The sequence below is a fragment of the Perissodus microlepis genome, chromosome 10 (assembly GCF_051167445.1).
Source record: "Perissodus microlepis isolate ML-2025 ecotype Zambia chromosome 10, ASM5116744v1, whole genome shotgun sequence".
In the NCBI taxonomy this organism is placed as follows: Eukaryota; Metazoa; Chordata; class Actinopteri; order Cichliformes; family Cichlidae; genus Perissodus; species Perissodus microlepis.
In genome coordinates, this window is record NC_140470.1 from 22,332,500 (window position 1) to 22,355,298 (window position 22,799).

Consider the following 22,799-nt stretch of genomic DNA (forward strand, 5'->3'; position numbering starts at 1 on the left):
AACCAACATGCAGGTACTAGGAGAAACATTATGGCATTTTGCTGTGCAACAAAAGGTTAAACTAGCTTCACACATGTTTAGCATTACATGGCTGTCTGTATAACTGTATATAAATTATATATGCATCTTTTCCTGCCAAGAGTCAGTTCCAGATTTACAAATCCACACAAACATACACAGAAACACGCAAACTGAAACACGAACACACACAATCAAGCACTTCTCGAGGTTATAGAACAGAAGAGTCACCAAAATACAGTTATGTATTTATAAGCTTTCAAATCAAGTTGAAACTATTAGCTGACTGTGAAAAGCCATTGTCTGTATGTCTGTCAGTGGCGTGACTCAGTGGAATCTTGGAAGCTCGGTCAAGACTTAAAAAGAGACATCTGTGAATGAAGAAAAGCATAACAGTAACTGCTACCAAGACAAACAGCACACTGTTACTACAGCTCCATTTTTTCATCAGCAGCCAGCTGTGAATTAAGAAACTGTTGGGCTATGAGATTTCTTGGGCCGTAAGAAAGATGGCAAGAGAGCAGTAAGCAGGGGCTGCTTTAAGTATAAGCTGCTATACATCACATGGTTAAATGGGCCCATTTCTCACACTTTGAACAGATGAGTAATACTTTAGGGTGGGTGTCTAATGAAATAGTGCTACTTAACTCCAGTAGCTTTCTGGGTTTGGCCCTGACTGCACATTAACATTTAATTTACCTTTAGTTTGGGTTCTCTAAGTTTCTACATGTATATCTTTTTCTATTCGGATACTTTCACAAGTTCTCCTTGATTTCCCACCTATTCAGGAAATAAATAATCAATATGGACAATATGTTTTACACCTTACTGCCAACTGATACCACTCCCATGTATGTATGCTGAGTATGAAGCATCAAGCATGTATAGCTTAGCATAAAAACAAACTCCCTATGTATCAAGAAAGCATCAAGTTCTCTCCAACCTCAGCTACTCAGTGGCTCTTGCTGTAATCAAAGCCACCTTCCTAAATATCTTTTAAAATCGAGAGTCTAAAGTTAAAATGCAAGTTTAATAGTATGAGTAATCCTCTTAGCGTGTGCGGTAGGTCTCTCTAAAAGTGTTATCCAAATCCAAAGTCAATGTATCTTTATTAATCCGAGATGACAAAGCCATGACCACCCTCAGTGTATGGACCTTACAGCGTGTAAGCACAGTCAGTGCCCTGTGGCTGAACCTTGGAGGGTGATGTCAGAGTTATTATATCTCCCCCACATCCCACTTCATTGCCTCCTCCATGGCTGCCCTCTTTTCTCCCCACCATCCTTACTTCTATTTCACCCTAGACTCTCCTTTCCTTTAGGTACATCCTAGAAGGCCTTAAAGTCTTTCACTGAGTTTTTCCCCCCCATTTCCTTTGTATTCTATGGTTTTCTAGTTATGTTATTGTTATTCTGGCAATCTAACAGTGCAGTGAGTGCTGTAATGGAGTTCATGTTGTTCAGTTCAAGTTTTATACACTAACTATATTACCACATGTAAAATGTAGGCTGTAAAAGAAGAATAACTGCACTTACCTGCTTCCTGGCTTTAATACGCTTGTAGGCAAAGTCAGGGAAGGGAGAGCAGGGAATGAAGCGGCCCACTCCGGAGGTGGCGTGAAGGTTTCCATCTTCCAAAACGATCTTACCCTGGCAAATCACCACTAGTGGGGCGCCACGCAGCTCCATGCCCTCAAAGATATTGTATTCAGCAGCCTAAAAGCACACATATGATATTGTCAAAGATTGTTGCAGCGGCAAAGAAACTAGTGTTTATTAGATAAAGTTTCCTATTAGTTATATGCTAAATGTACTCTTCAATGACTGAGGAGAAGAGGTTAAAACGTAACTCTCTTTCTCGAATTCGTTATCATTCATCACCTAGTTCTTCACACTTGTCTGTTTGGCATGTACAAACAGCTGCCCTCATCCAGCTGGGCTCAGATGCCTTCGTAGTACTTTGTAGTATCACCGCCCTTCCCTTCTTCTGGCTCCGTATGCTCTTTCACTTTTCTTTCTAATGCTCTTTCCAGTTGTCCATTTCTTAATGTTTTCACTCCCTTGATTTCTGTAATCCTTTGCATTTTTTAACCATGTTGTGCTGTTCATCCTCCTCCATTTTTCCTTGTGCCAACTTCCTTTTTTTTGTATGTGTGTAATCTCTGATGGTCCCCTCCCCTCATTCCATTGTTGCTTATTTCCTCTGCACACGGCCCTGTTTTCTACTGCCATCCAAATTCAGGCCAGAACAGGACATAACTAAGACTCGCTGCATGCCAAACATGATGTCATGACTAATCTGAGCAGGCTCTCAGTGTCCAACAGTAATGCTGCCTGTTCTTCTCTATGTATCCAAATACCCTTATGCGCATCTATGTATTTTATGTTGACAACAACAAGCAATCAAAACCAGATGTGGGTTTACTGATAACACACTGAGATATAACACACTTCAGGGAAAGCATTCCCCAACACAGTGTGCTGGTAAGCAGGTCAGCTCCTGGTTGATTTTGCTGCCCATTAAGGCAAGACACTTGAAGACATTAGGATACAATGTAGACTACTTAGCTTACATTTAGACAATTATTTTTTGGAAACCAAGATTTAAACACATCATATAATCTAATGAAATGTGTGCTTATTTATATTAATGTCCAGTAGACTAGTTGTCTTTGAATAAGCACTTGAACGTGTGTTTTGGAAGCTTTTTTTCTCTGTAGTCTGAAAGAAAGCATGTCGCTGAAGAAAAACAGGCCCCACATTTAAAAATTGATCAGGGCACGAAGAAACAATCGTTTTGCCTGCAATGGTTCTCCTTAAGAGAGATTTATTTGAAGTGGGAGCTGCTGTGCTCTTGTCATCTGTTTCCCTCTGTGGTTTTACAGCTGGAAGGGCGACTAGGAGGAAATGAAAGGGGTGACATCATTATGCAAGAACCCATAGATCCTCTGTGGATGTACTCCACATTTAGAGAAGGCATATTATTAGTCCACTTCTCTCTGTTTCACGTCTTGTTCCTCCATCTGGAGACAGCGCCATAGTCTCGTCTTCCAACAAAAACAAATGTCATCGAGCCTTTAAGCAAGACAAACTGAAATCTACACGTTTCAATTCATCATTCCTGCGATCAATTTAGATATTACTAGCTTTTCAGCTAATGCATACTCTCCCTGCTCGTGGACAGTGTTTATGCAAAAGCAGGATTTGTCCTAGGCTGCTGAAGCCGTAATTTCCTGTGTGGACACTTCCTCTGCTGCTGAGCGGCCCGAGAGGAATCTTTAACATCTGTGTAATGGCAGAAACCTCATTACTCATATATACCGTGCGTACTGTACACATAGTGTGTATGTGCGGAGCACAATGTGTGTGAGGCCCTCGGCTTAAACTGTAAGAGTGTACAACAGGATGCAGTTTCACATTTCTAATGTAATTTCACTTTCAGTATCGAACTCTGAACTCATAACTACACACAAAGACGCTCAAATTTCAAATGGCCTTAAGTGCAATTTAAAAGGGTTATTCATTTACATTCATTACAGACCTTTTTACACTCGTTTCCACCCGTTCTCTTAGGAAAATGTGACAAAACATTTCTTTAATGTGAAAAAAAAAAACCAAAGTGCTAACCTATAATATTATACATAACTCAGTGCATTGGGAAGCAGGAGGAAATGCAGTGCACTATCACCTCTGGTCCAGGCTGCATATTATGTGAGATGTTTCCCATGAAATCAAAAATACATTTCAACCAAAGTTGCTTTCTATTTATGAGACGTGCAGCTTGCCAACAAGCAGTGTATACAGATGTCCAAAATCTCCAAGGTTTTATGAAACCAGCTGAAATATTAGTGTTTACAGTAACAGAATCTCATACAATGAGAGCCATTCTTTAAACCCACTTTTCCAATTATTCATGTATTTTGGAGGATCTGTGCAAGTGAAAGTGATATAGAGGAAGGAAATACCTCTTGATTATACAGCACATAGATTCTCTGTGGATTAACTTCAGTTCTGCTGAACTAGACATTGTTTGTTTGCTGTTTGTCTGATTTTGTTGAATGAGCACGGCATAAATCTTTTTTTTTAATAAATAACTGCTTCATCATTATTAAGGAGTTTTGAATGTATTGAGTCTCAGCATTGAGACCTGGTCTTGTGGTGAGCCCAGTGTGGAGTGGAATTAGTGAAGATCCACTGAGAATTCATTTCCGTTCCGAGGTACTCAGACCTCTCTGGAAGCTGCTCAAAAATGTGCTTTTTTTCCCCTCCCTAACTTACTCCCAGTCTCCCCTTCTCCCTCTCTCTTCCTCAGTCTCTCTTTTTCTTTGCCTCTTGCACACAGATGCAGACACTTACCTCCGATTGTACATTCTACTTGTCTGTCCCCCCGCCCAAAAATACATCTCACCCTTTAAAGCACAATTTTTTTTTTCTTATTTTAAAAAATACCAGATGTTTTGGGGGGGTTTTTGTAACACAGCTGTTATATTTAACCAACTAAATCAAATAAGGTTTTTGTGAGAACTTGTGAAGCATTACAGTGCCTATAGTTTTACAGCATAAATGTAAAACAAGTAGAAAGGGAAGCAAAAAAAGTAAAAAAAAAAAAAAAGAGCCAGGACCTGCGAATTGAATTTAACTGATACTTTGGTCTGAGTACATACTGAGTTGTGTGTCTTGGCAGTGATGGTGCGAATGGCGTCTGTGTCCCAGATGACCAGATCGGCATCAGAGCCCACAGCAATCCGACCCTTACGAGGGTACAGGTTCAGGATCTTGGCTGCGTTAGTGCTGGTGACACCCACAAACATGTTCTCATCCATCTTACCTGTAGTCTGAGAGCAAAACAAGCACAACACACAAGCAAATATTACTGGAAATGTTGAGACTGTATCCATTATCCATATATTAGCATTATGGAGCACACCTACAGCATGTAGTCCTACTACTGAAGACACATTATTCAATTGGCTGAATGGTGTATTTGTAGTATTAATGTAAATGCATGGAGGACGTTTTTAAACTTTGAGAAAATATCCATAAAAACAGTTTCAGATTATGCATTTTTCTTACATTTAAATCTCTCAACATAAGATACTATATGTAAGTGAAGGTTCAATATTTTAGCATTAAAATATGAAGCTGTCCTTAATGGGGGATTTCTTAGAAGATGAGTGGAAGCAGGGAAAACAGCTAGCCTTTGTCAACCTTTTAAAAATAGGCCTACTGACAGTCGGTCCAAGTTTGGTGTGAGCCAGGATTCTAAGTACTTGTGCTGAGGAAATGTATTGAGTTTTATGTTTAAAAGCCTACCCAAATTTCAGAGCCAGCAATGCACTTTACGGCAAAGCTCAATAAGGCTGCATGTTAATTATACGGACACAGTGATATAGAGAAAAAAATAAGGCTAGAGTGCTGTTTAAAGGGGAAAAACAGACATGAATGGACATGTAAAAGAGGCACAGAGAGTGACATAGTGGAGCTGCTGAGTGAAACACCACAGGTGACTGCTAAAACAACGCTTAGGGACATAAAGTTGCCGATGTTCCTCTGGGAAAATCGTAGAAATCAAATGAATCAAGATAAAAATAAAAATAAACGTCACCATGCGCCTCTATCAGTATGTGATTGTCCTCACCACAGCTTTGTCCCAAATGAGAGCCATCCTCTCCTCCACTCCATTGACACCTTCTGGGATCTGGGTGAAGTCATCCTTGCCAATGGCCTTCTGGGCCACGCTGAAGGTGCAGTGAGCGCTGCCAGTCACACTCAGGTCTCCACTGGGAGGAGAAGAGGCATATTGAAGGTATTACACCAGGACAGTAAAGTCTGTGTACAGAATTAAAGTTCTGTAAACATAAGTAAATATGCTTCTACTTCAGCAGGAGAAGCAAAACAAAACAGGAGGGGGACTGAAAGTAAAGAAGTATGCAGCGTGCCAGAGTTTGTCCTTCCAGTGTAAACCATTACTAATGTTTCCTGTTTCCACATGAAGCAGTAACTCACTTACCAGATGAAGTCCATTTCTTGCACAACAATTGCTGATTTTTCATAAGAAACACAAACTTTGGATGTATCTAAATCTAAAATCTAAACTTTAATAGCTATAATTTTACAACACAGTGGTGTTCATGGCACTTACAAAAAACAACGTTTCTGCACATGCAAAATGAAGTTGCAAAGGGGATGTGTACCTGGACAGGAGTGTGTTCAGATAGTCTGGAGTGGTAGGATCGGGGCTAAGAGGAGGTGATGTTACAAAAGAAGCTGCTTTGGCCCAATTCTTGCTCCAGTAATGTGTCCCATCAGTGCCCAGACTGGCTGTGATTGGCTCCCCAAACACAACATTTCCTGGGAAAAGAAAATCAGTCAAAACTTTGTTAGACGTCAACAAAGTGCCAAGTGTGAGGGTATCCATTTGCATAATCATCAATTGCGTTAGTGCACCTTTATTTTTATTTTGTCAGCAGTTTAATCTCGCTAAAAGCTTTGGCAATTCATGTGAAAGTTTCCAGCAGGGGAACCATGCCAGCATTGGCAATGCACAAATTCCACTTGCTCAGTTGCAGCTGAGGTTGTTCTCTTTCATGCACGGTTTGAGTCCTGTCACTAACACATGTGTGCTCTTATGCTTCTTCATAGTCCCTTGAACTAACATACATTATTATTTCCTGGTTTTCACATAACAGCTCGGGAATGGAGCCAAACAAACGTGTCAAGCTCATAAATGCTCCTAATGGATTCACCTGAGTGCAGAGAAGGCTATCTGAGGTCAGCAATCTGGTGTGTTAAAACCTCATTTGGCTTTCCACCAAAGACATTCAAACACATATTGTTCTTCTCTGCTTGTTTTCATCACATTCTCAAAAATTTTTAATTTCACAATCCATCTACGCCAGGCAGGCTCTTGGTTCACATCTGTTCTATCCTCTAAGGAAAAGTGTGTGTGACAGCTCAACCACAGAAAAGACCTGAACAACAAAGCTGAATGTTACTCTAAGAGTGGGATATTTTTTTCATTATACCAAACAGAGACAACATCAGCATGTACATTTCTAGTCTTGGAAAACACAGAAAAAAAAAAAAAAACATAAAAAGGCCCAGGACAAATTCTGCTTTTTACCTTTTTTCCGGGCCTGTGAGATGATGTCAGCAGCACTCTTGCTCATGACCCGTGTCACGTAGAGCGGGCAGTTGGTTTGGCTGGCGATGGTGATGGCACGAAATACCGCCTCTGCCTCCAGCTACAGACGAAAGAGCACAATGCGGTTGATTCGGGAATGTTTTTCCCATTAAGATTTTGTCAGACAAACTTCAAATATCACGACCGCAGCAAATTATACATTTTTGGAGCCGTATCATTTGAATAATTTATTTTGAACCCGAACGACAAGGAGAAGCTTATAATTTTAAAACTGGGCAAGTCAAGGATTGTTTCAGTTATATTGTTTTTGGGTAGTTAAATTTAATGCAATCAGCAAACAAATGTTTAACAGAAACTTAAGTGAGGTCAGACTAACACCCAGTACTTGCAGATTTTCCAAGATGGAAGGCTTTAAAAACAAACATATTGGACACATTTTAGACACATGTCCACAATGAAAAGCACCTGGTGTTTTATTGTGATTATTGCATTTCTGAAATCTTCATCCCCATATTTGTAAATGCTGGCTAATGAGAACTAAAAATGACTTTAAATACAAAATTCTACAAAGGTTTCAAGTAGAAACGTCACTGCCTCCATATGATGCAAACACTGTTTTCTTTGAGTCCAGAGGTTCAGTCTGGCTTCAATGACCACTGGATTAGTACTGAAGAAGATAGTGTACACTAATAGAGAAACACTTGTCTGACTTTGCCTGCTTAAGAAAATCATGTTACCAATTTCTAGATTCTTAAGACTCCACTCAGCTACTTGACATTATGATACTGGTGGGACAGGAACCCTCTGCAGCAGCACAGAATGGAAAATCCCAGACAAGTCGTTGAGCTGAAAGTGTGGCTTTGATTTTTGTTGTTTGCTGAAGAAACATTCACAGCAAAAACTGGATGGAACAAGAGACTTTTCTTTCACCCAGTGTCTCAAATGTATCTGAAACCACATGTGTGTAACAGGAACAACGTGTGTGTCTGAGGACCAGTCCAAAAATGTCACTGTGCAGAATGTGATTCTTTACATGTACAACCATGTTTGTATTGTTTGCACAAAAAAATGATAAATTATAACATGGCTAATTTATTTGAATACTTTTTTAGGACAGTCCATTTCAAAATGCTTGCACATGCAAATGATGCATAGTAGCTAATATTTAATATAGTGTATGATGTGTGAATGTTAGACCTCTTCTGGCCTGCTCAGCACATGCCCCTCTGGTCCAGTGATACCCATCTGCAGCATCCGGGCCTGCTCCTGTTCAACACACATGCAAAAAGTCAACTGTTAGCTGCTCAGTTTATAGACATAATGTACAGTATGTAGAACTTTCTGGGAGGTCTTCATCAGTCTACAAACTTCAGAATGATAAACCGTTTCTGATTAGTTCTGCATGTGTTAAGTACACAAACAGCAGTTTTAACATGTGGGTCTGTGCACGGCTCAGAGCAAGGAAAATTTCACTTTCAGAACATCACCTAAAAGCAAAAACTCTGCTTTCAGGTTAGTTTTCTTAGGCATTAGTTTGTACCTTTCCTTGCATAGTGTCATTTAGAGCGACTGTCTGTGAGTTCAAAATGTATTACGGTGACATACTTCTGCAAATAAGGCTTTAAGCGAGCATCTCATACCAGTGGAAAATCAGTAATACTCTGTCTTAGAAGCCTACGATTGGTCAGGCAGCAAAAATTAAAGACCGAGACTATATCAGCCAAAGGCAAGACAACTTGTACTGTAACTGAAGAAACTAGTGGCATTCCTGTGGTCAGTGCTCCCCTCAGCTATCTGAGGAGAAAAACTTTGTTGCAAGGAGCGGGACCTGTTGATGACAGACACGGAAAATCTAGATATGTCTACAAATGAGAGGAATCCCAGCTGTGTTACTACACGAAACAAATTTGTGGCTCTGATCAAAATTGCTGCGCTGAGACTGTTCCCCTTCCCCAAACTCACACAGAAGAGGCTGCCTGGATGAAACAGCTCTACATTGGGCAAGCAAAAGCAGTTACAACCTAAGTTTTTCAAGGTGCATTTCTAATACTTATGCTGCCTTCAGGAGATGCTCATGAAGTTGTTACAATAGATGGCCCTATGGCTAAATATGTTTGGAAAAGTTTAGAAATCTAGCATTGCTGATCTCGCTCCAAGGAAACAGAGTCAGGAAAAAGTTATAGGATATGGGAATTATGGAAGTTGCAAACCCTTTCAGGAAAAAAGTAACTGAACTTTCAGTACATGAGTTTTGAGAGGGGAGTTTATCTCAAACCGGCATTTATTGGCCATTTGAAGATGAGAAGCTGTGCTTTGGCATTTGTTTCTATGCTTTTCCATGGCTGTTGTTATAACAGAGAGCTTCCCAAGCTAGCTGAGAAGTGGGGTCCAGCCAAAAGACCAAAACACTCACCTAGGAGGGACACTAGTCAGATACCTAATCCACCTTAACAGAGATTTTTTAATGCAGAGTAAGAAGAAAGACTGAACTCTTCAAAGGATGTGTCCAGACACCCATGGGAGAAAGCTAATTTCTGCCACTTGTAACAGCAATATTATATTAATATTCTTTTGGCCATTGTTCACAACTCATTGCCAAATATGAAGAAGACCCTGCCCCAACCTGGACTAGGGAATCAGGTTGTAAAGCATATCCTCAGGTTCAGAGTTGCTACTTCTCCCCCTGCAGCTTTGCACTTGGCCACAAACATCTCCAGTGTATGCTTAAGGTTGAAGCCAGCAGAACCACATCATCTGCAAAAGCAAAGATGTGACCCACCCCTTGGGTGCATCTAGAACTTTGAGTTATAAAAGCTTGAACATAATCAGGGGCAGCTCTGGCAGCAAATCTAAACAAGACACCTCTATCTTAGGTGGTCTAAAGTACAGTACATGACATAATCAAGTGTTCAGACATGTTGGTCTTACAGATGGAAATCAGACTTCCAAGTTAAAGTTGCAAACTGGATAGGAGAGCTGGGAATTGCGATGAATCAGATCCAACACCCGCATACACACACAGTGACAGAGTCCAGGCATGGTCTGGAGCTCTGACTAATACCAGCCCTCTCGATCCATCACCTATTACGGTTGATTCACTTTCATTTGTCCACAAAACGGCACAGCCCTGTATAAACTACACCCACACATTACAGTCCTACAGGAAACAGTCTCCCTCTCATCAGTGACAGTGTGTTTAGTCTCTAAGTAGTGGAGATGCACTGTGATAAGACTAGAAAAGTGAACTGAAGTGAACTAAACTGAAATAAATCATACTAAACAAAAACATATCACAGAGTTGGACCGGGCACAAAAGTTCAGAAAAAAAGAAAAATGAGGTAGTGAGGAAGCAATGGAGAAAAAAGGTGTCTGTTAGTGCACTCGTTTCCATTGTTACCTCAGCGATGATCTCGCCATTTTCAGCGTGGACCTGAGCGATGCCTCCCCGCTCTGCCAAGAAGGTAAAGACCTCATAGAGCTGGATGAGAAAGACACAGAAACATTGAAATTACAGTGGCACTTCTTTTATATTTCAAATCCTGCCTCGCTGTTTACTCAAAGAAAGGGCACTCCTTTTTAACTCAGAGGTCACCCATAAGCCACAATTTAAAAGAAGCCCACAATTTACATGATGTCTACTCCGACATGCTGCAATTATTGTGTGTGGTCTCCAGAAATGGTGAGAGTCATGTGGATGAACTGCAGTTGTTGTTATGTTGCTGTGCCACAGTTCCTTAGCGAGCTGCATGACATCAGTTTTTCAGGCTGGACTATTTCAGTTGAAACATGTGCTCCTTTGACCAACCAAATTAGGTACGGCTGTATGAGAAACAGAGTCCTGCCTCACACCCTCTGGCTTTCCACTGTTTTTTAAGTCCTTATAAAATCACAGTACGCATAAATCAAAGGCTGTGAACAATAATTATGTAGTCCTTTTTTTAGATACTTTGTCACCATTGGAGCCAAGTCACGGCCATTTTTTTTTTTTTTGCACGTTGACTGTGAAGTTACAGGAAGTTGGCAATGACTCATTTTATATTGACTTCAACTGGGAGTTTGTGACACAGTGAACATGAAGTGAGCCCTTTTCTAATGTATGATGAATTGAGGACAAAAGCAACAGTCCTCAACAATTCAGTGCAAAACTAATATTAGGCCTTCGGTAACTTAAAATAGCTTTCAGAGTTAAAAAGTTGCAGCTGTGTCTCTTCAAAGGCACCATCTCGTCGCTGAGCCGAGTTGGAAAGATAGCAACACCAAAGCAAATTTTGCACTGAGCCTGGCATTTTTCAAAACTGTTGATTTTTCTCCCATCCCTGCACATCAAGCATGCGGGGAAAGCAGACTGCTGAGAACAAAAAGAGTTTTAACACAGATATTAAAACAGCAAAACCCGGTCTTTAAAGTGTGTGCTACATTTAAGGCGCTCTACCTCACTGTTGCTCATCTGGTAGTAGTCCTTGTACGCCATGTACACCTGGAATGAGTTCACTCCTGCAAAAACAGTAAGTCAACATGAGAGAAAGATAAAATGTGATACGTTTTATGTAAAGTTTAATTACTTTAACTACTTTTAAACAAAATCTCCCAAAACACTCCACCCCCCTCCCCCCCTCCCCCACGAAGCTCTTGTAGCACGCCATCAAGACCCACCCTTTTCCTTGATGAGATTATCCACCTCCTGCTTTACGCTGTCATTCCAGTGGGTGATGTCCACATGGAGAGAGTAGTCGCAGCAGGCTTTCTCATCAGCCCACTGCCTCCACTGGTCATGGGCCTCTATCAGACTGGTACCAGGTTCTGACATCACATGGTCCACTGAAGAATAAAGGAAGACAAGTATTATCAGACAGAAAGAAGGGAATGAATGCAAAAAGCGATACGACAGGTGAAGTGGCAAAGAGTTGACACAAGTGGGGTGGGAATAGTCACACATAAGGAGACAAAGAGAGGGCAGCGTCAGGATCTGTCTGCTGGTGCTTTTACTTTCTCCCTACATTGTTTATCTTGCATAATCAGCTGTCTGTCTGAATTCCTGCAGTGCTCAGCCAGTGGGAAATAACCTTGTCAGATGTCACATTGCATTTTGTACATCTCTATCAGGGTACAGGTGTCCTTGCACAAAAATTGAGCGACTTTACCTACTTTTATATTTGGCTGTGTAGCCACGATCACATTTTTTATTAATAAGAATGGTGCACATTTCGATGCAAGTTCTTAAATGCATCATGAATGCTTTGCATGGATGCTGCTTGCATAAGCACAAGCACATATAATTACATACATAATATGTATATTTGCACGATTTTCTGTGCAGATTGAAAAGCACACAGTACGGGTTTGTGTTTCTGTTTGTGGACACAACAGGATCACAGTGCACAAAATATCCTGCTACATCTAACTCAGCTCTAATAAAATAAGGCCTCCTGCTGCCTTGCCACCTGACTGTCTTCTTTATCTTATTAAAGACAACCCAATCTGCTTATGTTAATAGGATATAGCTGAAAACAGCAGTCGCATACATACACACAGACACACACACACACACAAAAAACAATGGCAAACGCTCAGTGTCCACACTTTTTTTTGTTCACCATCTCTCAACACAACCTCATTTGCTTGTTAAGACAGACATGTACGATATAAAAAAAACAAAAAACACACAAGCAGACAGCAGAGTACACATTTCCACTTTCTAACCCCCTGGAATATAATCCCTCTATGAATGGAGCTCATGAATAGAGCTTACTACAGTAGCACGCCTGTTAGTGGCTTTGTCTGTTTGAAAACAGGGCCAACAGGCAGCAGAGGAGCAGTCAGCCCAAAAGAAGTTTTAATGAAACTGCAGCATCTACCAACTGTGACAGCATCTCATCCCTAACCTACATGAAGTTCACAAACCCACAAAAGAAAAAGCTGTAGTCAAACCAGACATGGGAGTACGACACTGATGCCCTATTTCTTTGGGAGTAGTGTTTCACTCTATAACCCCCACCAGTCATCGCCCCCCACGCTCAGTCTTTTGTATGGTCCTCTTTCGTAGTGGGACCAAAACCTTTTCCCATGCCTCCCTTTCTCTTTTCCTCTGTCTGGCGTTCAGCCATCCCTCCCCTCACTGCATTTTCTTTTTAGCTTTTTTTCTGAAAAAGCTTTACTATTATCAGCTTCACTGCGTGGGTGACCTTTCCTGCAGCTCTTACCGATCATGGTTGTCCCACCAGCAAGAGCGGCCTTTGATCCCTGGGCAAAGTCATCCACAGTTGTGGTTCCACGGTACGGCATCTGGAAGTGGGTGTGGATGTCGATACCACCAGGGATCACCATCTTCCCATTGGCCTCAATGGTTTTCACACCACCAGGCACAATCAGATTGTCACCAATCTGCCTGTCAAGTGAAGATGATGTTATCATAACTATATTAAAACCTGTCCATAAATGTACACAAACAAAATATATGTATTACTTCCCCTTTTTGATTATTTATCAAAGCTGAGATGCCAATTATTCAAATTCAGGGAACCAAATTATTCCAGAAAGGAAGACAACATAGCAAAAGGCAAAAAAATGTTCAATGGGTATAAATCGAAAGCAGAAAAAAAAACTAACTGAAACAAAGTCAACCTAGCCTGAAGCGGGACAATGTCACCATCCCAACACATTAACATTTCGCTTCTGCTAAAAAGTATTTTTATAGAAGACACAAGTTAGACAGGCAGGCAGAAGCCAGAGTCTCTGTGAGTTTGCCAACAGTCCAATAGTGCCGCCGGCATGTGGGTGTTTATCATGCAACACCAGTCTTTCTGTGGGCTCCTCTCTCTGAGCTGCCTCACTTAGGGGCAACGGGGACAACTGGGAATTCAAGTGGCAACAGAACAACGGGGAAAGCGAGTGAGACAGTTCCACTGTCCTACCCCAGCCCGGTCTGACGGGGTCAAGAACAGCTGTTATCAGTTTAACTGTTACCGCAACAAGTTCAGATTGTTAGCTTCATTCATTCAGTCTGCATTCATGTCGTAATTCTTAAATTGTTTCAGATTTCCTCATCAGTGTTTTGGAGGAAGTGTTTATAAGACTGCTATTCATTATGTAGCTGGTGTTCACTTAGACTGTAATGTCTGCTCTTCACTTAAACTTTAAAACTACCATTGCAAGTGGAACAACCAGTTTTCAACCACTACTGTCTTAGGATCAAATAGCATTCAAAAACTAACAATCTAATCATGATTAAACTCTTGAAGGTAATCTTTAAGGCCCAAGGTGCTCTTTTCACATTTTTTTAATACTGTTTTACCCTGGTATAGATAATTATTTCAAAAGAAGCCCTTTTGATTTTGAATTTCTTCAAGAACTTTAAGATTATCTGTGTTTCAGAGTTTTAGAAAAGTAAAATATTTGAATTTCTACAGCAGCACTATGCACCTTCAGGGGAGAGAAGGATTTAAATATAAAGGGGACAAGTAAGATACCACATAGCCCAGACAGAAAATAGTTGATGAGGTGAACTATAAGTGGAGGGACGAAACCAAATGGGAAGAGGTGTGAGCAGAGTAGAAAAGAGGACAGTGGAATACTTACTTAATGAGGCCATCCTCCATGTAGATATCGGCATGGAAGGACTGATCATCATTAACAATCCTTCCGCCTTTGATCAGAAGCCTGTCGCTCTGTAGAGAAAGAGATGGGCAGAGTGGAGGGAAAAGGAGGGAGGGTGGGGTTGGAGGGGATGAAATACGATAACAATTATGATTCTATGCAACGTTGTGCCAAGAAAATTTGTTTAGACATAGCCAAGTAAATTTCCAGTAGAGGATGATTTACTAAGCCACAATATTACTGTACAAGAATTAGAACTGTACTCTGTTTGTCTGTAGTGAGATTATCTCCTTATTTCTTTCCACCCCCAGGATATGAACAATGTTTCATTCATGGCTGCTAGAGAGGGGTACATGTGGTGGCCGTGTCACATGCAAACACATCTCACATAGCATAACAATATGGACCACCCAGTAAGTCTGCGTGCCCAGAAAAACAAGCAAGATTTGGGAGGAAATGTCTTCATTTATTTGATGAACATCAATTAGTGTCAATTATTGCACAACTCGTTACCCACTTTTCAGATGGCAGATGATTACATGACATTCAATATCTGGATCATGTCAGATCTGATACTGGTTGCACTGATACATAAACTGACTATGGACCCATATATATGTGAAGAGCTCTGTGTACAGAGTATTATTACCTCCTGCATCCACACATGGGGACATTACATCCTGGCTTTGTTTGCATCACACACTCCATTCTACTTGTGTTGTGCTGTAAAATAAACCTAATGTCCCCTTGTGAGCATGTTCTCACAAGGGGACATGCATGTAACAAAGTATGTAAAAAGAATTCACACATAGCTAGAAAAAAGTAAAAAGGCTCCCCAAACAACAGCTCTGGTGTCAGGAGGTTAAACAGCATCCTTCAGTCTTTTGCTCCTTTACTTGAAAGGGGTCCAGTAAATCACCATAATTTGCAGACCTTTCCCTTATTTTAAAATGAAAATTTCTCCAGACAGGGATGTCATCTGGGAGGCTGATGTTGTTGAAGCTCAAGCCGCTTTTAAGGTCATGGATTAACATCGTAACCACATTTATCCAGATTCTGTTACGCAATAATTTTAACCGTCAATGTTTTTTTCTCAGCGTAATCGTTTTATCCAATAGACCAAATGCAATCACCAACTGATCACTCAATCATTTCATAAAACAGACAATTTCTGATCTGTGTTACAAAATAATGCAAATATTATATAAGCCCTACAGTGGTAACAAACATGTTCCAAAGTAAAACTAAAAAAGCAACACTAAGTCTGAGGAGCCTTTTGTCAACACCTTTTGATGTTTTGTGGCCTGATTTGGGTGTTGTCATGACGCCACACAGTCAGACAAGAACAATTTGCTGCTGCACCATGGGCCGACTCTAGCAGGCCACTGCCATGGCAACGGGTTGACTAGAGGGAGAGAAGCAAGAGAGGAGAGACAGCGTGCGCCTGGTTTCGCTGATATGCTGGCTTTGCTGACCGGTTGAGTGTACAACTGACTGTACAACAGGGTTAAGGGTTTACAGACGTGCCCTTGCTCACAAAATGAGCAAGGGCAAGATATCTTCTTCATACAGGACTTGCTCAATAAAACAAATATGATGTAAGTAATTGAACATATTAATGCCTTAGGAAATTTAGCCTTGGATAACCTTATCACAATGACTTCATGACAAAGCTTTTTTTCCCTTCACTTCATTCCACCACCTCAATCTTCTATTTATATGTGGAGCTCTCCACTTATGATTTAACAATAGGGTTCAAAGGTATATTTATTTGGGAGAATCCATTCTCCTGTCCGCTTCCTCGTTGCTGCTATAAATGGTCAGTTTCTTAAAGTATGTCTGAGTTAAATTACCCAGTGAATTTCAGGCACAATCAACAAATATTTGCACTTATCTGCTTCACAAATTTTAAAAAACTGCTTTAATTAGCAGGATCTAGGTTTAATTCTTTTCTGTTTAGAACTGTTTTTAGGACAAAACAAGGCTTCTGCACATGTCATCCTCAGGTGTTGGAGCCTGTGATGTGAGACTTGTGACATTTTTTTGAATAGATGACAAATAAAATAATCAATACTGAAAATTTTGTTGTGACCTGCAGTATTTAACTTCCGTGTAACCTTCATGAGATAATTAGTTATTTTATTTTTTTTATTTATTAATTTTTTACTAAAATGAATTAGTAATCGAATTAGTTCTTTTAAAAAAGCATCGACATTACACTGAAAACCAAACAAATATAGCCTTATTTATATACCCAGTCTCTAAAACGGCAAGACTTGGTCTTTCCTTGGTCTGCTAAGAGGAACACACCATATTTTCCCATCAGCAGATGTGTGCAACAATTTACAGCCCCTGGCCGTGGACCCAGAGTTTCATCATTATAATAAACTGCAGCAATTCCTTTGAACATAACAACAGGAAAAATAAAAGTATTATCGTGTACATAGCTTGAATATCTGCTGAGCTCAAAGACACACACAATGTGGCTGTTCATGAGTTGTGTGGTAGTGATTGCACATATTAGGTGGTGGTGGTGGTAGTGATGGACTAGTGCGAACCAGAACCCAGAGTCTTCCCAAGCAACCACACCCTGAAGCAACACATTACAACACACAGTCATCAACTCCTGGAACACCACACTAGCATAGATCATACTGCAAAGCTCAATGCCTTCATTAGCTTAGAGAGAACGCCTTCCAAAGAGTGCTCTGTCATAATAATTTAACATGACAACATTACTGAATGTGAATAGGGAGTGCACACAGACAACTTTCATAGCATTCCAGTAAAGGAAACAGACAATAAATTTGTCAGTTAATCAAAAAAAGGTACAAAAGATGCCCAATGTTGTAAAAATATTGTAACAAAATCAGTCTTTGCATGTGACTAAATGGTATTTTCCTTATCATTTTTTGACATTCTTTGACAGATCAACAACCTAAGATGACCATAACCCAGAAAAGATTTTTCAGTTATTGTTATAATGACAGCTCCTGATGAATTTGATGTTAACCAAGTTAATGATCAATTGTTGCAGCTCTACAGCTGTCAGTCTAAATGGTGGTGAAAAGCAGCTTGTAATGAGTCGAAGGAAAAGTGCAATAGTTGCAGCTGCCCACAAAAAATTTATGCCACCAAATCTGATTCTGCAAAATCTGAAATCTGATCTTGTCTCCTGGTCATGACTTATGGTGTTAAATATGAGACATTAGTTTTTGCAAAATGTTGTGATGTATCAATGAAGTTGAACTCTGATTTTTGTAGATTAAAAAAATTATTTTGTGGTCTCAGTAGCTTTGACATTCGCCCACTCAGTTCTAATCAGTTCATCCTTGAGTCCCATGCCAGACTCAAAGAAAATCCCTCAAAGATTCAAAAGCTACTGAATTCAGACTACCTCGGATCTCTAAAATTGGAAGTTTTTTTGTTTTTCTTTTTGGTTACGAGTCACTGCTGTTTCATTAACATGAATAAGAATCACTAATATAAATATTATTGAATTAATAGTCAGATAGAGACCTGCTTACATCAGCAGCATCAGACAAGAAGAGGTTTTACCTGATTTATAATACTGCAGCGATGGGTGTGCCATCATGCATGGGTGACTTACTGAAGTGCTTACACCCCCTCCCCCGTCCTCTCTCTCTGGCACGCACACAAACACACACACTCATTTTACCCTTTTCAATTTCTGGCCACTGGCTGATGACAACATGCAGGAGACCGCAATCACTTAACAATCAATAGCTTTCCATTTCCGTTACAACCCAGTAACTGACCATTGCTGAATTGCTCGGGACTGCATTTCACATTAGATTCTTTTTACACTCAGCGGAAACCAAGATGCTGAAATGCTTCATGCCAGCAGCTCATGTCATCGGTGCAATATCTAACAAGACAGACAAAGCAAAAAGCATGCCCAAAAAATTGTTTCAATAATAATACAAACCATGAACTAGACGCAGAATGTGTGGCCAAACTGTCGAGCCTTTTTAAAGACACATAATAAAAACAACGCGTTTTCCGCTGACATTTCTTCATCACACTTCATTAACAGAAACTCAGACTCAACATTTACTGTGGCTTTTTCATCAATTCTGTGACAAACAGCCACAAACTGTGACAGTAACCATTTCATCTGACCACAAACAGCAATGTTGCTCATATTATTATAACAAATATATGTCATGTGACATCATGGCGGATGAGATTGTTAAAGAATGCATATGGAATATTTCAAAATGTGTTTTCTACATCACATTCATGATTATCAAAACAACATACAAGAAAAAAAATTGTAAGTAGTGAGTGAAGGGAGATAGCTCATCACCTCATTTATGAAATTCTTAGTCCAACTTTTGTCTGTTAGTCTGTCTATACCACAAGACAAATGTGGTTTTGTAATAGTGACACTGGTGGATTCCAACCCTCTGTGCTATCCTGTGGTTACGGGAATAAACGAAAACATTTGTTACATCTTTAACGAGACAGTACTGTCCACATAATGAACTCATGCCACAGCTGTTACTTTTTGCTGCAGCTTCGACAACAACTATTAAATATCATTCAGTGGCTAATGTGGTATTCACGAGTCCTGAGTCAAAGATTGGACTGCATGACCACAGCGGTCTTAAGATGGTGGATTCAGTGCACGGCTAATAACATGCTTTGAAAGTCTTGATGCAAAAAGGAGAGTAAAGACAGCTTAATGAGGTCCTAAGACGAAGAAGACCTCATAATTTTACTTTTTTTCTCTAACTTTGTTGAACAAAGTCGCCTGTGCTCACACATAGCTGAAGAAAGGTGCTGTAGACTAGTCATTGTGGATTTTTCTGTAATAGCCATTGATTTAAGTTTCGAAAATACAATGTCTGGCTACTGTTTTCAATTAACTTCTTCTCTTACAGGATCATTCGACTGGCGAGGGACCAGAATTTCCAGATTGACAACATTCTTGACCCGGACTGGTGACTGGTGGGTTATGGCCTGCATTTGTATAGCGCTTTTCTAGTTCATAGGACCCCAAAGCGCTTTACACTACATTCAGTTATTCACCCATTCACACACTGGCGATAGCAAGCTACATTGTAGCCACAGCTGCCCTGGGGCGCACTGACAGAGGCGAGGCTGCCGGACACAGGCGCCACCGGGCCCTCTGACCACCAGTAGGCAAACATGGGGTTAGTATCTTGCCCAAGGATATTTGGCATGCAGCCAGGAGGCAGCCTGGGATCGAACCACCGACCTTCTGATTAGTGGCTGACCTGCTTTCCCCCTTTCAAATCATGCTATGAGAATTGGTCTTACAAATCCTGTGTCGGTTGGGTTCTAAACATACCAAATCATTCATGTATTAGAGTAACTAAGCTTTGCAGGTGCCAAAAAACATAAATCATTAAAAAATTCAGCATCAAATCAGCAGAGCTTAAATTACATTTGTCTTAAAAATAATACATTACAAAAGCTTTCAGATGATTCAGTTTATTTCCTGAATGTGGCATTGAAACAGCTTGAAATGAAGAAGTAATATTTTATACATATAATTTTATTGGAAGATTTTCTGGATATGATAAAATTTATAATTAATACACTGTGTTTCCCTGCGGGTGACAATCTAAGCACAATTTTTACCAGAAACTTATGCCCACTCTCTGAAGTGCGCATGACCTATTCTCAAAGCTTTGGCACTGATTAAACTGCTGTCTTAATCACTAATTTAGGCCAGCTGGTGGATTTGCATTAACACAAGAATCATGCAAACATCGCAACTATCTAAAGTCGCTTTCACAAGTAGTATTCTCAGCTCAAACAAATGTAGAGGCTGTTAATGCCTTCCTTTAAACTAAGCTGATGAAATTATGCTAGTAAATGTGTTCCTTCCACCTGCTTTTTTTCTTTTGATACACTTTACAGTCAGTAGTGAGACCTTTTGTCTGCTACAGATACAACTTCTTACAAGTGCTGATCTGTTATATTTCTGGAAGCAAAACACTGTGAAGTTCAGATGGAAAGAAATCCAAACAAACTTGTCATTCAGCTCTTAACAAAGAACAAAGTGCCAAAAATAAAACGCCTATTACTGCACGGGAAGCTGTCATTTTCTGTTACACAAGCCGGCAGTAATCAAAAATAGACGGCAGGATGTTGTTCTTACTACTATGCTGACATCGACACACACGTTTTTTCCACTTTCACCGGACTGGAGGGAGAAGCGCTCATAAAGTGGGATGCAAAGTACTAATATCTCCTTCATGGTGCTTAATGAAAGGCAACGGTCCTGGAAAACTCGAGTGCGACAAAATAGGTCAAAGGGGCTGAGGAGGAGGAGGACATTAAAGGAGACCTCCATTAGCTGTGGCAGAGATCCTCGTGTCTGTAAGGAGGGGGGCATGGGGAGGCAGGCGGGGACCAGTGGAAGAGGGAAGTCATCTTGAATCTGCACCAGTGCCTCTGCTGCAGCCCTGTTGCCTAGCAGTCAAAAATATTTACTGTTCAGCAAAAAGTGTGCAGGATTTTTTTTCACATTCTGGAAAAGTGAAAACAATGAGACTTATCCATCTAAATTAGTCGCAGGGGCCCCTGCCAGTTAAGGTCTGGAATGTTGATCTTGTGATAGGCTGGAGTAGTGTAACCGTGCAACAATCTGGATCTGATTGGGCCAGACAGGTTCAATTTTTAACTCTCTCTCAGTCAAGAAGTTTGAGAAATGCCTGTTTGTGCGCATGTGTGTCAAAAGACATCCCCGCAATGACAAACCGAAGAAGGGCTGTATTTTCCTGCCATCACAACTGTATGTTTGTTTCCATGGTGAGTTGCGCGGCAATGTCTGGGTGGCTGTGGGGTATTTTGTTTGCACTGAAGCCCACTTTGCTGCAGTCTGCATGGTGACGGTACAGTCTGGTGTGGCAGGGAGCTGATTTGTGGAGCGTCGACAGGGTGAACGGGTTTCACCCACAGATGCTCACTCCAGCTGGAGGGGATTACGGATGACATGTAACCGCCTGGAACAACACTGTGGCTGCTGTGAGTGGGTATAAGGAATAAAAGGGACCACACCTAGAAATGTGACAGGGCAGATCTAAAACCCAAACGAAATGAAAATGCTGTAATAGAATGGACAGGCTTGGAAATAAGGAGTCGGTGTCAGGAAGGAGGCTTAGAAATAGGTAGAGCGTTTAAGGTCCTCCTGTGTAAGAATTAATAGCGCCTTTCACACATGAACTTCAGACAGTTTCTAGGGAATCAGGTTAAGAGGCAGCACACACTACATCCACTCACCACTAAAGAATGTACCAGACAATACAATATTCACACACCAGCATACTCCAGCATCGACAACATCAAATGGACCTCTGTTGAAGTACAGATGTGAAAACAGCTTACAAACGCAATGATTCCATGGCATCAAAATTCTATGAAGAGTTGTTTGTCCAGTTACAGAGTTAAAGGCCTGGTAATGAACTAATCATCTGATTCAGGTGTGTTGACCCAGGGTGATATCTAAAACCTGCAGGACACCGGCCCTTGAGGCCTGGAGTTGGACACTCCTGGCTTACAGTGAAAAAAATGTTATTTTAATGCAACAGATGCCAACCTCTGGGGCAGCAATGGGGCAGAATCACCTTTTAAATCTAAACATAGTGATATGATATGCACACAAGTGGTTCTCTGGTGTCTGTGTAGCCCCCATTACTAATTAACCAACCAACTAACCAAAAGCTAACTATGCCAAGCATAATAAATTGCTATTCATTATATTTCCATTTTTTATTGCTTGTGTATATAGTAGATCTTCCATGTAATTAGCAAAGCCTGTTGTTTCCTGTTGTTTAGGGCCATAACTGCATTTCGATCGTACACTCTGTATAAAACGTGGATGTACTCCACGGTCATGTCTCCTTTTGTTGGGGAAGTTCTGTGTTGAAGCCGCAGCCTGAACATTTTGGCTGTGGCCATCTTGTTTTTTTGAAACCAGATGGAAACTGACTGGTCATACAGTAGCAATTTGTCAATTACAAGGTAGCCATGCCTTGATGCATAACCTG

At 40.6% G+C, this 22,799-nt stretch overlaps 1 protein-coding gene across 2 annotated transcripts in view; it reads right to left on the reverse strand.

Moving 5' to 3' along the window:
• The window catches only part of dpysl3 (dihydropyrimidinase like 3), a 31,620-nt gene that overhangs the window by 5,357 nt on the left and 3,464 nt on the right, over positions 1–22,799 (reverse strand). For both annotated transcript variants that reach the window (XM_084940690.1, XM_084940689.1), the window contains exons 2-12: positions 14,737–14,825; positions 13,362–13,546; positions 11,815–11,979; positions 11,594–11,655; positions 10,559–10,639; positions 8,359–8,427; positions 7,141–7,261; positions 6,212–6,368; positions 5,656–5,797; positions 4,682–4,852; positions 1,554–1,733 (exon numbers count right to left, since the gene is read on the reverse strand). In XM_084940690.1, coding sequence (XP_084796816.1) covers positions 1,554–1,733; positions 4,682–4,852; positions 5,656–5,797; positions 6,212–6,368; positions 7,141–7,261; positions 8,359–8,427; positions 10,559–10,639; positions 11,594–11,655; positions 11,815–11,979; positions 13,362–13,546; positions 14,737–14,825 — 1,422 coding nt within the window. The remainder of the gene's footprint in view (positions 1–1,553; positions 1,734–4,681; positions 4,853–5,655; positions 5,798–6,211; positions 6,369–7,140; positions 7,262–8,358; positions 8,428–10,558; positions 10,640–11,593; positions 11,656–11,814; positions 11,980–13,361; positions 13,547–14,736; positions 14,826–22,799) is intronic.